Genomic DNA, 16,310 nt, shown 5'->3' with positions numbered 1-16,310 from the left:
CAATGCTACCAAATACTAATTGAGTGCATGTAAACTTCTGACCCACTGGGAATGTGATGAAAGAAATAAAAGCTGAAATAAATCATTCGCTCTACTATTATTCTGACATTTCACATTCTTAAAATAAAGTGGTGATCCTAACTGACCTAAGACAGGGAATTGGGATTAAATGTCAGGAATTGTGAAAAAATGAGTTTAAATGTATTTGGCTAAATTGTATGTAAACTTCCGACCTCAACTAAGTGGATGGCGGCACATTTTTTACTTTAAAACTCGGACAAAACAGTGATGCTAGTTCTAGGTCCCAGGTAACAAAGAGATCTTCTGTTGGATCTGACAATTAATCTTGATGGTTGTACAGTCATCTCAAATAAAACTGAAAGACCTCTGCGTTACTCTGGAGCCTGATCTCTCTTTTGACGAACATATCAAGAATATTTCAAGGACAGCTTTTTTCCATCTTCGTAACATTGCAAAAATCATAAACTTTGTCCAAAAATGAAGCTGAAAAATGTATCCATGCTTTTGTCACTTCTAGATTAGACTTCTGCAATGCTCTACTTTCCGGCTACCCGGATAAAGCACTAAAACTTCAGTTAGTGCTAAACACGGCTGCTAGAATCTTGACTAGAACCAAAACATTCGATCATATTAATCCAGTGCTAGGCTCTGTGCACTGGCTTCCTGTTAAGGCTAGGGCTGATTTCAAGGTTTTACTGCTAACCTACAAAGCATTACATGGGCTTGCTCCTACCTATCTTTCCGATTTGGTCCTGCCGTACATACCTACACGTACGCTACGGTCACAAGACGCAGGCCTCCTTACTGTCCCTAGAATTTCTAAGCAAACAGCTGGAGGCAGGGCTTTCTCCTATAGAGCTCCATTTTTATGGAATGGTCTGCCTATCCATGTGAGAGAAGCAGACTCGGTCTTGACCGTTAAGTCTTTATTAAGTCTTTATTGAAGACTCATCTCTTCAGTAGGTCCTATGATTGAGTGTAGTCTGGCCCAGGAGTGTGAAGGTGAACGGAAAGGCACTGGAGCGACGAACCACCCTTGCTGTCTCTGCCTGGCCGGTTCCCCTCTCTCCACCGGGATTCTCTGCCTCTAACCCTATTACGGAGGCTGAGTCACTGGCTTACTTGTGCTCTTCCATGCCATCCCTAGGAGGGGTGCGTCACCTGAGTCACTGACGTGATCTTCCTGTCCTGGTTGGCGCCCCCCTCGGGTTTGTGCCGTGGGGGAGATCTTTGTGGGCTATACTCGGCCTTGTCTCAGGATAGTAGGTTAGTGGTTGAAGATATCCCTCTAGTGGTATGGGGCTGTGCTTTGGCATATGGGTGGGGTTATATCATGCCTGTTTGGCCCTGTCCGGGGATATCGTCGGACAGGGCCACAGTGTCTCCCGACCCCTCCTGTCTCAGCCTCCAGTATTTATGCCGCAATAGTTTGTGTGTCAGGGGGCTAATGTCAGTCTGTTATATCTGGAGTATTTTGCCTGTGTGAAGTGAATGAATTGATCTCTCTCTCTAACTCTGAATGATCGGCTATGAAAAGCCAACTGACATTTACTCCTGAGGTGCTGACCTGTTGCACTCTCTACAACCACTGTGATTATTATTATCTGACCCAGATTTGGCAAGACTCCAGCCACCCTAGTCATAGACTGTTCTCTCTGCTACCACACGGCAAGCGGTACAGGAGCGCCAAATCTAGGTCCAAGTGGCTTCTAAACAGCTTCAACCCCCAAGCCATAAGACTCCTGAACATCTAGTCAAATGGCTACCCAGACTATTTGCATCCCCCCCCCCCCCCCCCCACACCACTGCCACTCTATGCATAGTCACTTTAATTAAATCTACCTACATGTACATACTACCTCAACTAACCGGTGCCCCCACACATTGACTCTGTACCGGCACCCCCCTGTATATATTGTTAGCTTTTACTGCTGCTCTTTAATTACTTGTTACTTTTATCTCCTATTCTTGAAACTGCACTGTTGGTTAGGTGCTCGTAAGGAAGCATTTCATTGTAAGGTCTACACCTGTTGTATTTGGCGCATGTGACTAATAAAATGTTATTTGATTTTGCTGGTCATCTATGAAAGTTTGAACATCTTGGCCATGTTCTGTTATAATCTCCACCTGGCACAGCCAGAAGAGGACTGGCCACCCCTCAGAGCCTGGTTCCTCTCTAGGTTTCTTCCTAGGGAGTTTTTCCTAGCCACCGTACTTCCACATCTGCATTGCTTGCTGTTTGGGGTTTTAGGCTGGGTTTCTGTACAGCACTTTGTGACATCGGCTGATGTAAAAAGGGCTTCATAAATACATTTGATTGATGGATTGATTGAGGAGACATGAGCCAGCGTGGCACTGACTGGTTGTCATTACTCACCCGGGCCCAGGAGTAATCCATTGGCACCGTGGGAGGGGGCACCTCCATAGCTGGAACGATGACTCCTTTGCCAACGAGGTCGTCATACACTGATCTGTACATGAGGATGGGAAACTTCAATTTTCAAAACAGTGCTTTTGTACATTTATTAAAACGGTCAATTTTACATTGTGGCTTTGAAGTATGTTTTTCTAAATCATATCAGTGTGTTATTTTCTGCACTGACTTGATGACATCTCCCAGCTCGTCGAAGCTCTTGGGTACGAAGGCTCCGGCCTCCTTCAGAGCCAGGTTCTTGGCCACGGCTGTCTCCGAGGCCTGGTTGGCACACGCTCCAGCATGACCAAACTGGACCTACAGGTGACATCATAGGAAACAGTCACCAACCCCATAACCAGACCCTTTCTTCCAGTATGCCTACCCTGTAAGTCTCTGTGATATCAACCCAATGACCTTTAACCCCTCCATCCCAAACGCGTCCCATCACACTCACCTCTGAGGAGAACATGGTGGCACAGGTCCCGATGCACCAGCTCACCACAGGCTTGGTGATCCTGCCTGACTTGATGCCCTGGCAGATCGTATACTCCTCTGTGCCGCCAATCTAGAAGGGAGACCAACAGTGCTTTTAAAAGGAAGTCCACACACACTTGCAGAGGCGAGTATCCAAGCATGAAATTAGTCTGGTCATAAATGTTGACGTTAATTAGCCATGCTTGATGAAAATAAATGAATTGTGTTAAAATGATACGCTTTATTTTTCTATGGTTAGTCTAATCAGTGGAGGGTGCCATTAGCAGCAATGATGTAGATGTATGTGTGTGTGTGTGTGTCTTTCAAATCCTCACCTCTCCCAGTATTACGATCATCTCTACCCCTGGGGTGTCCTGGTACCTCAGCACATGGTCTGTGTAGATTGAGCCTGGGTATCTAATGAAAAAAATAAGCATTAATTAATTATACACACACAGACATACATCAGTCATCTTATCCACCCCATTCACACACACACACACACACACACACACACACACACACACACACACACACACACACACACACACACACACACGCCAGCCACTCTCTTACCGGTCTCCTCCAATGGCCACTCCCTCGTAGACTCCGTCGGTGGTGCGGGAGATGATGTTGTTGAGCTCGTTGGACATGCCTCCAGAGCGGGACACGTAGGCCACACTGCCTGGACGGTACAGCTTAGAGGCCAGGATGTTATCCAGCATGCCCCCTGTGTTCCCGATCTTAAAACAGCCAGGCTTGATCCCTCCAACCTGGCCAAGCGCACACAGAGTTAGATAAGACACTCTACACCTTTAAAAGCAGGCCTCACATACTGCAAGTGAGGGGTGTAGAGTAAGAGGGGCCTACCGTTGCCGGGCCGATGATAGTGATACCCTTCTCGTCCGCCCTCTTAATGATCTTCCTGGTCTGGGCTTCAGGGATGCCCTCGGCTATGATGGCGATGGTGTGGATCTGAAGGGGTGGGGATATGAAGTATAACAGTCGGTCAGACCTACTGCTCTCGCACCATTAGATGACACCCTCTGGATGGCATGGAGGCACTACCAACCTGCGGGTACTGCATGGTCTCCATGGTGCTGTCGAAGGCAGAGCGGAGCGACGCAAAGCTGATGAGCACGTCCACCTCCGGGTGTTTCTTCATGGCGTCGCCCATGTTCTTATAGACAGGCAACAGGATCTCCTTATGGCCCCAGTAGAACTTCTGCTTGTGGTCCCCACTGGAACACACAGACAGTCACAACGTTGAGTATCGAAAGATGAACCAGACAAATAGATAAGCACGTGTGATCGCACAAGCACACACAGACCGCTTGTTATTTCAACACCTCTCTTGTGGTCTCGGGGCACGACAGTTGGAGTGGTATACAGGAAGTAGAGAGACAGGAAGTAAAGAAAGAGACACCTACGTGAATGGGTAGACCATGGCAGACACAGAGGGCTCATCCCTGGAGCAGGTGTAGTCAAAGTCCAGCATGCCCTGCACGGCCCGAGTCTGCATGCCCCACACGATGGACTTGGTCTGCTTGCTGAAGAGGGTTGACGCCTTGACTGCAGGGACAGGAACAGGAACACACAGGGGACAAGGAAGGGAGAGGGAAAGGAGGAAAGGTGGAGGGAGAGAGATGGAGGGGAAGGTTAACTACAAAATGCAAAGTCACTCAGACAATGAACAGAGGTTTGGCATGCACACACACACACACACACACACACACACACACAGAGGGAGAAAAATAGCTTGATCGCCTTATTACCGCACCAGGAGAGAAAGGGGCTTTTAACTCACTACAGAGAGGTACGAGCTTTAAAGAAGTCATATCCTGCTCTGCTAAGAGGTGTGATAGAGCAGGGCACACAACATCAACAGAAGACACATGGCAGGGCAAACAGTTACTAGACAGTGAATGAACCGAACACTGACAGCCAGCCGCTGACTGAGACATCACGGCCGACAGGAAACCACAGGGGTTAGTGAGACAGAAGCTGAACCCGCAACCATCCAAAACAACATGTTATCACTGTATATTTCTGGATGTCAGAAACTCCCCTCTAAGGACTACAAATGTGATCAGAAATGTAGCCGTCTATACGTCAATATTGTCTTAGTTGTTCCCATGGATGAACCATTAGAACACCATAGAAGTAAAAGCCACTTCTAGCGCAGGCACATGAGAGAGGAGAGGACAGGAGCACATGACCCAGCTCGAGGGCTTCACAGGGGGGCTAGGAGGAGAGCCATGTCCCAGGCCCACCCTAGTCAGCCTGTCTGACAGGGGAGTGTCCTACCTCCTGTACTGTCTGACGACGCCTGTCGCTCTGTGGCGCCACAACAATTAAAAAAACAATTAAAAAAACAGAAACAATATAATCAATGTTATTACATTCAGAATTTACTTAGATAATGCCCTCCGAAAGGGAAGGCTTTTCACAACAGATGCTGGGCTGTGAGACGCCTAATGGCCACCAGGGGAAGCTGGGACACAAACTCACATTTTATGAGAGCAGGGGCTCTCAAGGAAGCCTCTTGTTACCAGGGTTGGGGTCAATACCATTTCAATTCTAGTCAATTCGGAAAATAAACAAAATTCCACATATTCCTAATTAAAAAGCATTGAAGAGAATTGAAATGTTAGTGTACTTCCTGAATTGACTGGAATTTAAATGGAATTGTCCCCAACCCGGCTTGTAAAACTACATTCCATTAAAACGTGGCAAGACTTTTACATAAATACTTGAGAAGCATCATTCTTACGTTTCATGTGTGTGTGTGTGTGTGTGTGTGTGTGGTCTCGTCGAGGAGCTCACCTGGAGGGGCCCCTGACTTGGCCTTCTTGGCAGCAGAGGCCCCAGGGCCAGCCTTGTTCTCAGAGAAGGAGGCTGTCCTGCTGGAGGCTGGGGTCTGGAGAGGACAGGAGAAGAAGTGTAACATTCTGTTGAGGAGCTAATCAGGTCAACACCAGCCCTGATGCACACATGCCTTCCTAGAACAGCCTTGATTTGAATGACTTGCCTAAAAACGGTCATGTTTTATTTGTGACAGCGCCACATTACCTTCAAAGAGAGAGAGAGCGAGAGAGTAGCATGGTGCGAGCTTTACAATGAAGCCTTGTGTGATAAACCTGCAGTGATGCCAGCTGCACAGTAGAGCCCTATGTACAGACAACGTCTGTGGCACAGTGGCCTCGTGTTGAACTTGCTTTAAAAAACAATCTACATGCTGTGCCCCCGCAGTTTAAATTCATTCAAATTCACTAAATGACATTCAGTTGAGCTCAGAGTGAGATTTGGGCTTCCTGGGGAATGCACCATCGGCACTTTTGCAAACCTGTGCATGTGTCTTTGCTGCTTTCATATTTTTTTGTCCTTTTGCCCTGACATCCTCCATCATCAAATGGACGTAGGCCCCCTTCCCATGACCACGGACGCATCTCCCTGAAAGCCCTGGTGCAGCACATTATTAATGGAGCCCTGCAGGCTACAGCACAGGCCTAGTGTATTGTCTCCTGGCTGCTATTTAAAACCACAGCAGCATACAAAGCCAGGCAATGCTCTACACACAAAGACGCACCTCAGATGACCTCAACGTGCCAGCATGGGAAACACGTCACCGCCAATCTCAGTGTTTGAAAATCACTATTTTTAAAATGTTTACATTTTTGAGGTCATCGAGTATAACAGTCTTATTTTTTATATTATCAATGTTTGTCTAATAAAATCACCGTGTGTGTGTTTATTTCGTGAAAAGAACTAGAGATAAAATGATAATTTATTTCCCTGAGCCTCCTTTTGCCATTGAAATGCTCTGTCTGGTCGTGTGGTCGTGCTGAAACAAATGTTAATATATTTACATACAGTCCTGATTAGCAGATAGGATCATCTAGACGCGAGAGCCCACCCCGCTTACCCCTTCAAAGTGGGAGGATACATATATGCAAATAACTGGTGACTGGTCATTGGTCAGAATAATCCAATCAGATTATCCCACCTGAACAGGCTGAAATTCCAGGCATTTTTTTCTCTCCAAAATCTTATATTAAAAAGGCATTATCATAATTTTCACAATTTCAGAGTGTTATTTTGAGCTCAGTGTGGAAATATCATAAAAAACAGCAACATCACATTTTTGACCGCATTGAAAAGTGATAGAATTGCCCTGTAACTAATTATAGGCCCAGTGTAACCTACCGATGAACTGGCACTGGAGTTGAGCAGGAAGTTGGCGGTGTGGGCGGCGACGGGAGGCTCTTTGGGTATTGGTCGGTGGCCCAGCGCCATGCCGACAATGGCAGTCATGTGAGTCTCTGTGCCGAAGACATGGATGGGGATGCCAGTAGTCTTACCTGTGGAAACATGGCACACACAGAATGTCCTCAGAAGGTTGAGTGTGTCAATCAAAGCTAAAAATAGCATTGGCTTGACATTCATCACAGAGGAAATTAGGCAGAAATACAAGACCATGAACATCTCTTGCTAAAGGTACTTTTATTTACTGTGGAGCTACTCACCCACTTCGCCCATGACCCTGAGGCCTTCCTGGTAGTTGGGGCCCCCACGGCGGACAAATATGGTGATCTCATGCTCCTTTATGGGGCCCTGGTAGTCCCTGATGGCTCGGACAATGCCCTGGAACAGAGACAGGAGAGGATCTCAGAGTAGCCTAACCCTAAGGGGAATCTAAATCACAATTGCTTCAGATATCGTGTTCAGCTCTGTGGATACATTTTTACATCTACCTTAAATGTGGCTGCAACGTTAGTGAAGTTTGCAATGCTTCCTCCGATGATCAGGACTTTTCCGTCAGGGTGTTTCTCGCGGGTCATCAGAGACAGGATGGTCTTGGCATAGTCATAGGTCTGCTGTTCGCTGGGCGCTCCTGAATACTCCCCGTAATTGGCCAGCTCGTCAACTCCGCCCAGGTCACAGATGGTGTCACTGTGTAGGAGGGATCCCATTGGATAAAAAACACACAAACACAGGGGTGCAGGGACAATACACACAATCACCTGAAGAAAACATCTCCAGTATACTGTACATTCAGTATAGTAGTGCATTGTGAAAGTTGAATTATATCAACCAAGTCTCTCTCTCCCAGTCTGTACACACTGTTAAAACAATCTATACAAACAGACACTACTCCAATCCACAGAAGCATTCAGTCACAGTAGGTGTGTCTGTGTACGTTACGCCTAATGCCCCTGACAGACAGAAGGCTCCTCATTTCTCCAGGCTCTCGTTAAGATGATCTCATGTAGCTCTCTGCAGAACAAGCAGCAGCGTCTGGTCTCGGCTGCGCCATCAATCTGATTGTTGCGTCACTAGCTGGTGCAGTCTCCTAATGCTGAACCCAATTACAACCGCAGCAGCGTAGCCTAGGAGCCAGCCAGAAACTAAGCTAACAGGGCCATGAAAGAATATGGGAGTGTTGAGAGAAACTCCAAACATGTTGTTAGTAACATTGTTTGGCATGCTGAGGTGACGACGCATGGCTGAGGTTGAGACATTGTGATTGGTGACTCTACCTGTAGACAACGGAAGCCCCTCCTCCTGCCACCATGGTCCAGATTCTTCCCCGGGGGTTGAGCAGGGTGAGTTTGAGACTGGCACCACTCTTGGCATCCAGGTCTGCAATATAGGCCTCCTGCAAGAGCCAAAGGGGAGGTTAGCTGAAGGTCCAGTGGTATTGGGAGTGCAGGGTTTCCTGATTGCAGCGGTAATCAGGCCAGACATCAGTTTGAGCACCACTTCATTAGGCTGTAATAATCCACTCATGTCGTTTCCCTTTCAAACTCATTTTATCCTGGTTCAACGACAGAGGATAAACATCTCTGGTAGCCCAGGTCCACACTTTCAAATATGAGTATTTCTCCTCAGGTTATTTTTTAATTATGTGCACCTGCTCATGTGGGATGTTCCTGTGTGGTGAAACACACATTTCTGATACTATTGGGAAAAGAAGATAGAATGTCCAGGCAGTAAGCCTGCTGCCAATCAGAGCTGGTTGTTTGCGACAGCGAGGGACACAGCTGGGGACACACCCAATCAAAGGCCCCCGCTGGTAACGTGGCTCCACCCCAGACTGACAGCAGCCCAATTAAAACGGGCCCGTCTGGTGCCGACAGCACCCAGACAGACCGTCGGTCTCAAAGCAGCTCAGACCCACCAGAGCCACACACACACACACACACACACACAGAGACCATTAACCATACTGCCAAAAACAACTATCAAAACACAAGCCAATTAAATCAATAAAGACACAAAACACTGGTCTAACATTTTAAATCTAGACTGGGCCATAGAAACGGAGACAAATTACAGAATATCTAAGCATAGAATCATAACATCTAATGAGGTCACTACATCCCTGTTGTCCCTGTAGCCCTCCACCCTGACGACCGTCGCTACTGGGGTGTGCTATGGTATCGCCATGGAGATAAGGTACTAACTCAGTATGAGTCAAGGCTGATTATTCGCTGTGCTAGTCACCTCCCCCAGTCCCTTTCCTGATCAACATCCCTCTCCGTAGCTGGGACAGCCAGAGGACTCATAAAATAGTCACGGAAGGAACGGAAACCTTTATCACTGTACAGGTGTGCATCTAGTCAGCAAAAATAACTCATGAGGAAACCGATACAGCATGTACATCTGTGATTTTTCTGCAGATTAACTTAGGTGGAGGCTTATTTGAAAAGATATGTCAAGTCTTTATCAGGGTTAGTGTCAAATCCATTTCAATTCCAGAAGTACACTGAAATTCAAATTCTCATTTTCAATGAGGAAAATGTTGAATTGGACTTACTTTCCGAATTGACCCAAACTCAGGTACACAATTACTTGTAAAGCGATTGTATAATATATTATGACTTCCTTGGAACTGACCTTATCCTTCTAGTTCCTTCTATGTAACAAAATGGACATAGCAGCCTCTGGCTAGCAGTCAGGTGATTGTCCTCACCTCAGGGTAGGCCTCCCTGCCAAAGGGTGGAGGGAACTCCACGTCGCCCCACTTGGCCTTACAGAGGTAGTCCGCCGTGGCATCGATCTTAGCCGCCATGTCCAGCACAAACACGCCATCCTTCGTGACCACTGAGAGAAGGAAACGGAGAGAGAGACACAACGTGGAAGGCAAATGAAGCACGTTAGCCCGGGGCATTGTAGGGTTAAATACAGAAGGCAAAGAACCACATCCTCTTATTGATATTCACTTGGGTTCTTCCACTGTGATTGAGTCAGAGTACTGCTCTCCATCTGTACCTCACTGCTTCCATCCTACCTAAGTGGATTTGTTCTGAGATCAGGTATGGTTGGAAACGGCACGGTTTTGTTTAGATAAACACTGACACTGTGTGTTCGTTCGTTTAGTTTCCACAGAAACCTGCTCGTCTCCAGCAGTGCCACTGCGGGGGTGATCTCTAAAATAGAACACAGGGGGAATGAGAGAGGACCATGTACACCCCCAGGGGGCGTCCTAACCTCCCTAGTCCCTACTCACACTGCAGGAGGGGGAGATTGGAGAGGCAGGGGGTGTGGGGGAGACATCAAAGCAGGAGGGGAGGTCTCAGCAGCCCCAGTCCTCTCCCCTCCACAGGAACAGCTGCCACGGGGCATATAACCTGGTACTGAGGACCAATTACACCCTGATAAACACACTGCAGTCATCAAACAGCAGGAACATGAATTATTGAACCAGTTCCCCCCCTCAGAATTAGAATGGTGTAATGAACTTCGGCTCCTCTATACGTTTTCCTACAAGGAGATGTTTTTAGATTCCGTTAGATCTTTATTCCCCCCCCCCCCCCCCCTCAAACTTCTTAGTTCTCTGACAAAATGACGAGGCTGTGAGTGTATGTCTGGATGAGGGAGCTGTTCAGAGCATCATGTTCAGGCTGTGGTAGGAGGTTGGTAGGAGTGCTGGTTGTGGTAGGATTGGATGACAGGACCTACCCAGTGGGTTGATCTCAAGGTAGGTGAAGTACAGGTCTTCGTACAGGTTGAACAGTCCAACGATGAAGCTGGCCAGAACCCTGCAGGAAGAAATAACCAGCCAACAAGTTCAACTGTTTTACAGCTACACCTTGACCTTTTAACTTTCCCTAAAAACGCAGACAGACCCTTTCTCGTCCTTATTATGTGCAGGGAAATAACTGTGGTTCAGTGGAAGATCTGCCAACTGACTGTTCATTCTAATTCATTTCCCTGAGTGATAACACTTTCCTTTTAAACAGTGAGTCACACCCTTTATATAGCACTAAATCCATAAAAACCAGAGCCAACATTAACAACGAAGAAGTGAGGGAAAGAGGGAGGGGTGGAGGCAGTGTTGGAGGAGGAGCCAGCTCTTTTCCACTGCACCTGCAAATTAGCCGGTGAGCCTCGCTACAATGAAGGAAACATCTAATTTACTCCCGCCTCCTCCTGTCAAAACAGATGGGTGAAGGGCTGTGATGGGGGCAGTATTTATTCCTCTCTCCCTGCCTGTGTCTGTCTGTCAGCTGTGCAGGCAGCTCTGTGGCCTTGTGACCACGTCAGTCTCCTGTCTGTCAGCTGTGCAGGCAGCTCTGTGGCCTTGTGACCACGTCAGTCTCCTGTCTGTCAGGAGGGCTACTCTAGCTGCCAGCAGAACCCTGGCCTCTGGGAGTGAGGGGGTCAGGCCCGACACATTGCACCCACAGTGACTAAGCTCATCTCCTACCGACAGGTTCTGATGGGGCTAGGCCCACTGCTCCGTTCGTGGATCCAAAGGAGGGAAGAGGGTGAGGGTGGGTGAACAGTGCAGAGCCATCTTCCTCAATGTCAGCCGAGACCGTGGTGAGCCCAGCCAGGCCCTGCCTGCCTTCACAGAGAGCTGTTTCAAGCGAAGGGAGGGGGGAGTTGGGAGGGTCACTGTATCACACCCATCAAAATAAACGTCAGGCTCCAGGAACGTGCTCAGAATAAGGCTAAGGGGGATGAAAGGAGGGGGATGATCGAACAAAGGCGAGCTCGTGGTGGAGGGAGTTTGTCATTTCTCTAATGGAACTCACCTCCCTCCTCCTCTTTCTCCCTCCAGCATTACTGCATTATCACAGAGTACCTCCCCATCGCTTTCCCCTCTCTGTGTTTTGTAGTGAGTGGTGCTGCCATTGCTTGCCAGCCAGCTTTAGTTTTACACAACAACATCATGTTCTTTCTCTAACCCTCCACTTCACTACCTCAGAATGAATGAGGTTCTCACCCATAAATATTAATAAAATTGATCCAGTATCCTGTTATTGTAGCGTGCAAATTCTCTCTCTCTTACAAAGTAGAAATCCGTTTTGAAATGAATGCACTGTCTCGCGCCACTCACTCTTTTTTGTCCGCAGTGACATGGGTCAGGAGCTGTTTCTTCACTGCGTCTTCAGTCAGCTTCTCGTCCACTCCTACCAGAAGCTTACTGGCCTTAGCGTCCACATCCCCCACGTCTACCCCTCCTTCATGGTGGAACAACAGGTAGTCGCCCTCCCGTGTGGCGTAGATACACATGTAGAACTCCTCTTCCTGAGGGATAGGGAGACAAACAGGTCAGTTATAGACAACCAGAGACGTGTACGTCATAGAAGCCAAAACTATCTTCATCACAGTTTTTGGTTCTGTACTTAAAGTGCTCAATCTTGACAACTTGTCTGCTGACATGCATCACTGTTTGGGATGGCATTAACAGTGGACTAATGAATAAAATACTAAAGTATCGTTTTTTTTGGGCGAACTATCCCTTTAAAGCCGCTCCTTGAGATTTGACGTACTGTTTAGCGAAGGTGCAGTATCTCACACAACTCATGAATAAAATTAAAGTAAGTTGGAAAACCTGTTCGGCTGCAGTCCTCTGTGAGGTAGCTAGACTAGAGAAATCGCATCACGTAGATAGTTCACCTGCTTGTGGGCTACGAATGGCTCGATGAGGAAGTTCTTCAGGATCCCCTTTGCTTTTCCCACCTGAGAAAACACATACAGCACTTATTTAGAAGCTCACAGACAGACAATTGTGTTGGGGGAGAAATAGAGAATTGATGGAGCGAAAAGGCAGCATTTAATTTGGCAAAACCATCATTAATTCCCACAGGAGACTACAATGCTATAATGACTATTACTCTGAGCCAGCTGTAGCGAGTCTGGAGGATCCATCACAACGTAACAATGCACTTGTTTACAGGTACGCCCTCAGGACTAATCGAGGGAGAGAAGCAGAGAGAGAGGGAGAAAACGAGAGAGGGAGGTATGAAGGAACACACCGCAAGGCCCCAAAGTGAACACAAAGTGGCCACAGAGCAGACACAAACTAAATAATCAGGCCACGGGACAAGAAAGTGTCGTTGAATAAAGCCTGAAAAAAGGGAGGCCCAAACTGACAGAGGATGACGTCCACACAGAGCAGCAGTCTAGTATAGTCCTAGGTGAAATGAGAGCTCATTTAGCTGGCTGTCACACTGCCTGTGTTAAAAGGTCCCCACGCATAAAACAACCAGAGACTGCCCGGGAGAAGGTTGCCATTTCCGAGAGATGGAATAAAAAGGGAGGGACGATGAAGGGAGAAAAGAGGCCATCTGATTAAAGACGAGCTGAGGCCAAACTAAACTGAAATAATCTCCATACCGATTCTCTCACTGCTCCCTAGAGAACGAGGGAGGAGACGGCGGAAGAGAGGGACGAAAAGGTTGGAGGAATATATTGATTAAGAAGCTCAAAAAATTAAAAAACTAATAATAATAATAAAGTAGGAAGGTGAAACATGATTGATGTTTTACACAAACTTAAAGTAGTGACCAAAAAAGGGGTCAATTCAACTGATATGATGCATAATAACCACTGACATTTTCACACCCATTCGCCTGGAAACACATGAACTATCCTGGTTACACCCTATCACTGAGGGAAGCCATGGCGTCAAAGACTGGGGGAAATAGCCAGACGAGGAGTCATCTCAACCTCTGGGAATAGTGATTTGGTAAACTGCCGAGAAACAGAGTGATGGGTTGTGAGAGGAGAGCGAGAACAAAAAGTCGAGCCGACAGCCTAAATTGCTCACAGTTACTGAACTCTACCCCACCTCTTCTCTCTAGTCCGGACACAACCCTGTCTCTTTCAGACACACACACACACACACTACAGAATGTCATTCACTTACACAAATAACTAACACATACTGTAGCATAATACCCAGTACCACCCTCTAATCTCAATATCCAGCTACTGCACAAGCACCTTCCTGCACAAGCACCTTCCTACACACACACAGATTCTGTGTTGTAGATATGTGGTAGTAGAGTAGGGGCCTGAAAGAACACACTTAATGTGTTGTGAAATCTGTTGTGAATGTATTGTACTGTTTTTTTAAATTGTATAACTGCCTTCATTTTGCTGGACCCTAGGAAGAGTAGCTGCTGCTAAGGGCGATCCGTAATAAATACAAACACACTAACTATCCCATATACAGCTACCCAAAAACACATTTAAGCAATGAAAACACACAGCATATTGTGAAACATGTCCTATAACTGTAACAAGTTAACCAGATTCTAAATTAACAGCAACAGCTGTTCAAGCCAGTCGAAAGAAAATGATTAATCCAGATAGACGCCATCTTAAAAACGGTGAATTCATGTATTTCTCATTGATGGTCTCCAGCAGCGACTGACGTTTTCATCTAAAATGTCTGGCCAGTGATCTACCCAGCAGCCCACAGCTGCCTACCTCTAACGCAAGCACGCACACACGCGCGCACACACACTCACTCCCTCGCATAGCCCATGGTTTATGAAGCACACAAACATCTAAGTGGCACACAGAGTGACGGACCTACTGTAGCGTGCTCGGCTTACACTGAAACCCGTTTACTCACAGGCAGGACTCTCCGTTCTCGGCTGACTGGCTTGATTGACTAGCACCTGACCGAGAGCTCATTAGCAATCTGTGCAGCTCTGGAGGCAGAGTTTAACATGCATCAAAACAAACACACTTAACTTGGATGGGTAGTACGAGTGGGCATGGGAAAGAGGGGATGAAGAGAGAAATAAGAGAAAAGGGAGGGCTGAGTGGAACCAGATGTTCTGCAGGAGACAGCGTAAACAGTGAGCAGAGTGAAAGAGTTCACTACGGTGCCGACTGAAGAGCCTTGCGGGAGATGGGTTTCAACGTGCATGACCAGGAATGGGCCTGAACCTAGCTGTAGTCACTGTATTTTGGAGGATCCACTTCAGGATGACTTGGTGTGTGTGTTTTTGTATTATATCTATCTATCTATCTATCTATCTATCTATCTATCTATCTATATGTGTGTGTGTGTGTGGGGGGGGGGGGGGACAATAACCTACCATGGTCTCGCTCATGAGGCGGGTCTTCAGCCACTCTTGGACACCTTTCAGGTCCAGGTTGACACCTACCAGTCCCAGCTTCCCCCGACGCTTGATCAGCTGGTCTGGCTTCACTACCAGCCGCTAGGGAACAGACAACACGGTCAAACTGTTAGCATCACAACACCAGGGTAATGGACATAAGTGACTGATTCAGTGATCATCCTTAGACTAGACTACCCATGACAGGATAACGTAGTTAGCCTCACATTAACAAATTGCTCATTTGTTGTTTATGATAACAGGTTATATGCCGACGATGACATTTGTGTGTGGCACATATGGGCGAGTTCACTTCAGGTACCATTTACACACTTCACATCCTCAGCATTTGAGGCCCATCTTGATCAGAACTAGATCTGTAGATCAGGAGGTAGGTTTCCGGGTCGTCCCTCACATCAACGTTTATTGGTAGCGTACACAGATTTGCAGATGTTGTCGCAGGTGCTGCGAAAATGCTTGTGTTTGTAGCTCCAGCAGTGCAGTAACACACACATATTGCAAAAAAAGTAAAAATAAATAAATATCAGAACGAGTCTGGAATATTTTATATATAGTGCATTCGGGAAAGTATTCAGACCCCTTGACTTCTTCCACATTTTGTTACAGCCTTATTCTAAAATGTATCAAATAAAAACATTTCCTCAATCAACATACAATATCCCATAATGACAAAGTGAAAACAGGTATTTTGACATTTTTACAAATGTATTCTTTTTTTCTTTTTTTAAACACACAAATATCTTATTTACATAAGTATTCAGACTCTTCGCTATGAGACTCAATTTTGCTCAGGTGCATCCTGTTTCCATTGATCATCCTTGAGATGTTTCTAAAGCTTGATTGGAGTCCATCAGTGGTAAATTCAATTGATTGGACATGATTTGGAAAGGCACACACCTGTCTATATAAACTCAGCAAAAAAAGAAACGTCCTCTCACTGTCAACTGCGTTTATTTTCAGCAAACTTAACATGTGTAAATATTTGTATGAAAATAACAAGATTCAAC

The 16,310-nt window shown here is 46.6% G+C and overlaps 1 protein-coding gene across 1 annotated transcript in view; it reads right to left on the bottom strand.

The window, feature by feature from the left end:
* LOC120033928 (ATP-citrate synthase) overlaps positions 1-16,310 on the bottom strand; it is a 30,222-nt gene that overhangs the window by 6,082 nt on the left and 7,830 nt on the right. The window contains exons 3-20 of the mRNA XM_038980334.1: positions 15,262-15,384; positions 12,824-12,886; positions 12,261-12,451; positions 10,877-10,956; positions 9,888-10,018; positions 8,452-8,570; positions 7,666-7,864; positions 7,438-7,555; positions 7,118-7,272; positions 5,738-5,831; positions 4,342-4,483; positions 3,984-4,152; positions 3,782-3,886; positions 3,488-3,684; positions 3,247-3,328; positions 2,892-3,002; positions 2,625-2,752; positions 2,399-2,492 (exon numbers count right to left, since the gene is read on the bottom strand). Coding sequence (XP_038836262.1) covers positions 2,399-2,492; positions 2,625-2,752; positions 2,892-3,002; positions 3,247-3,328; positions 3,488-3,684; positions 3,782-3,886; positions 3,984-4,152; positions 4,342-4,483; positions 5,738-5,831; positions 7,118-7,272; positions 7,438-7,555; positions 7,666-7,864; positions 8,452-8,570; positions 9,888-10,018; positions 10,877-10,956; positions 12,261-12,451; positions 12,824-12,886; positions 15,262-15,384 — 2,301 coding nt within the window. The remainder of the gene's footprint in view (positions 1-2,398; positions 2,493-2,624; positions 2,753-2,891; positions 3,003-3,246; positions 3,329-3,487; positions 3,685-3,781; positions 3,887-3,983; positions 4,153-4,341; positions 4,484-5,737; positions 5,832-7,117; positions 7,273-7,437; positions 7,556-7,665; positions 7,865-8,451; positions 8,571-9,887; positions 10,019-10,876; positions 10,957-12,260; positions 12,452-12,823; positions 12,887-15,261; positions 15,385-16,310) is intronic.

Source organism: Salvelinus namaycush, chromosome 3 (genome assembly GCF_016432855.1).
Source record: "Salvelinus namaycush isolate Seneca chromosome 3, SaNama_1.0, whole genome shotgun sequence".
Classification (NCBI taxonomy): Eukaryota; Metazoa; Chordata; class Actinopteri; order Salmoniformes; family Salmonidae; genus Salvelinus; species Salvelinus namaycush.
The sequence above is the reverse complement of the archived record's forward strand: the minus strand, read 5'-3'. Positions and strand labels throughout refer to the sequence as shown.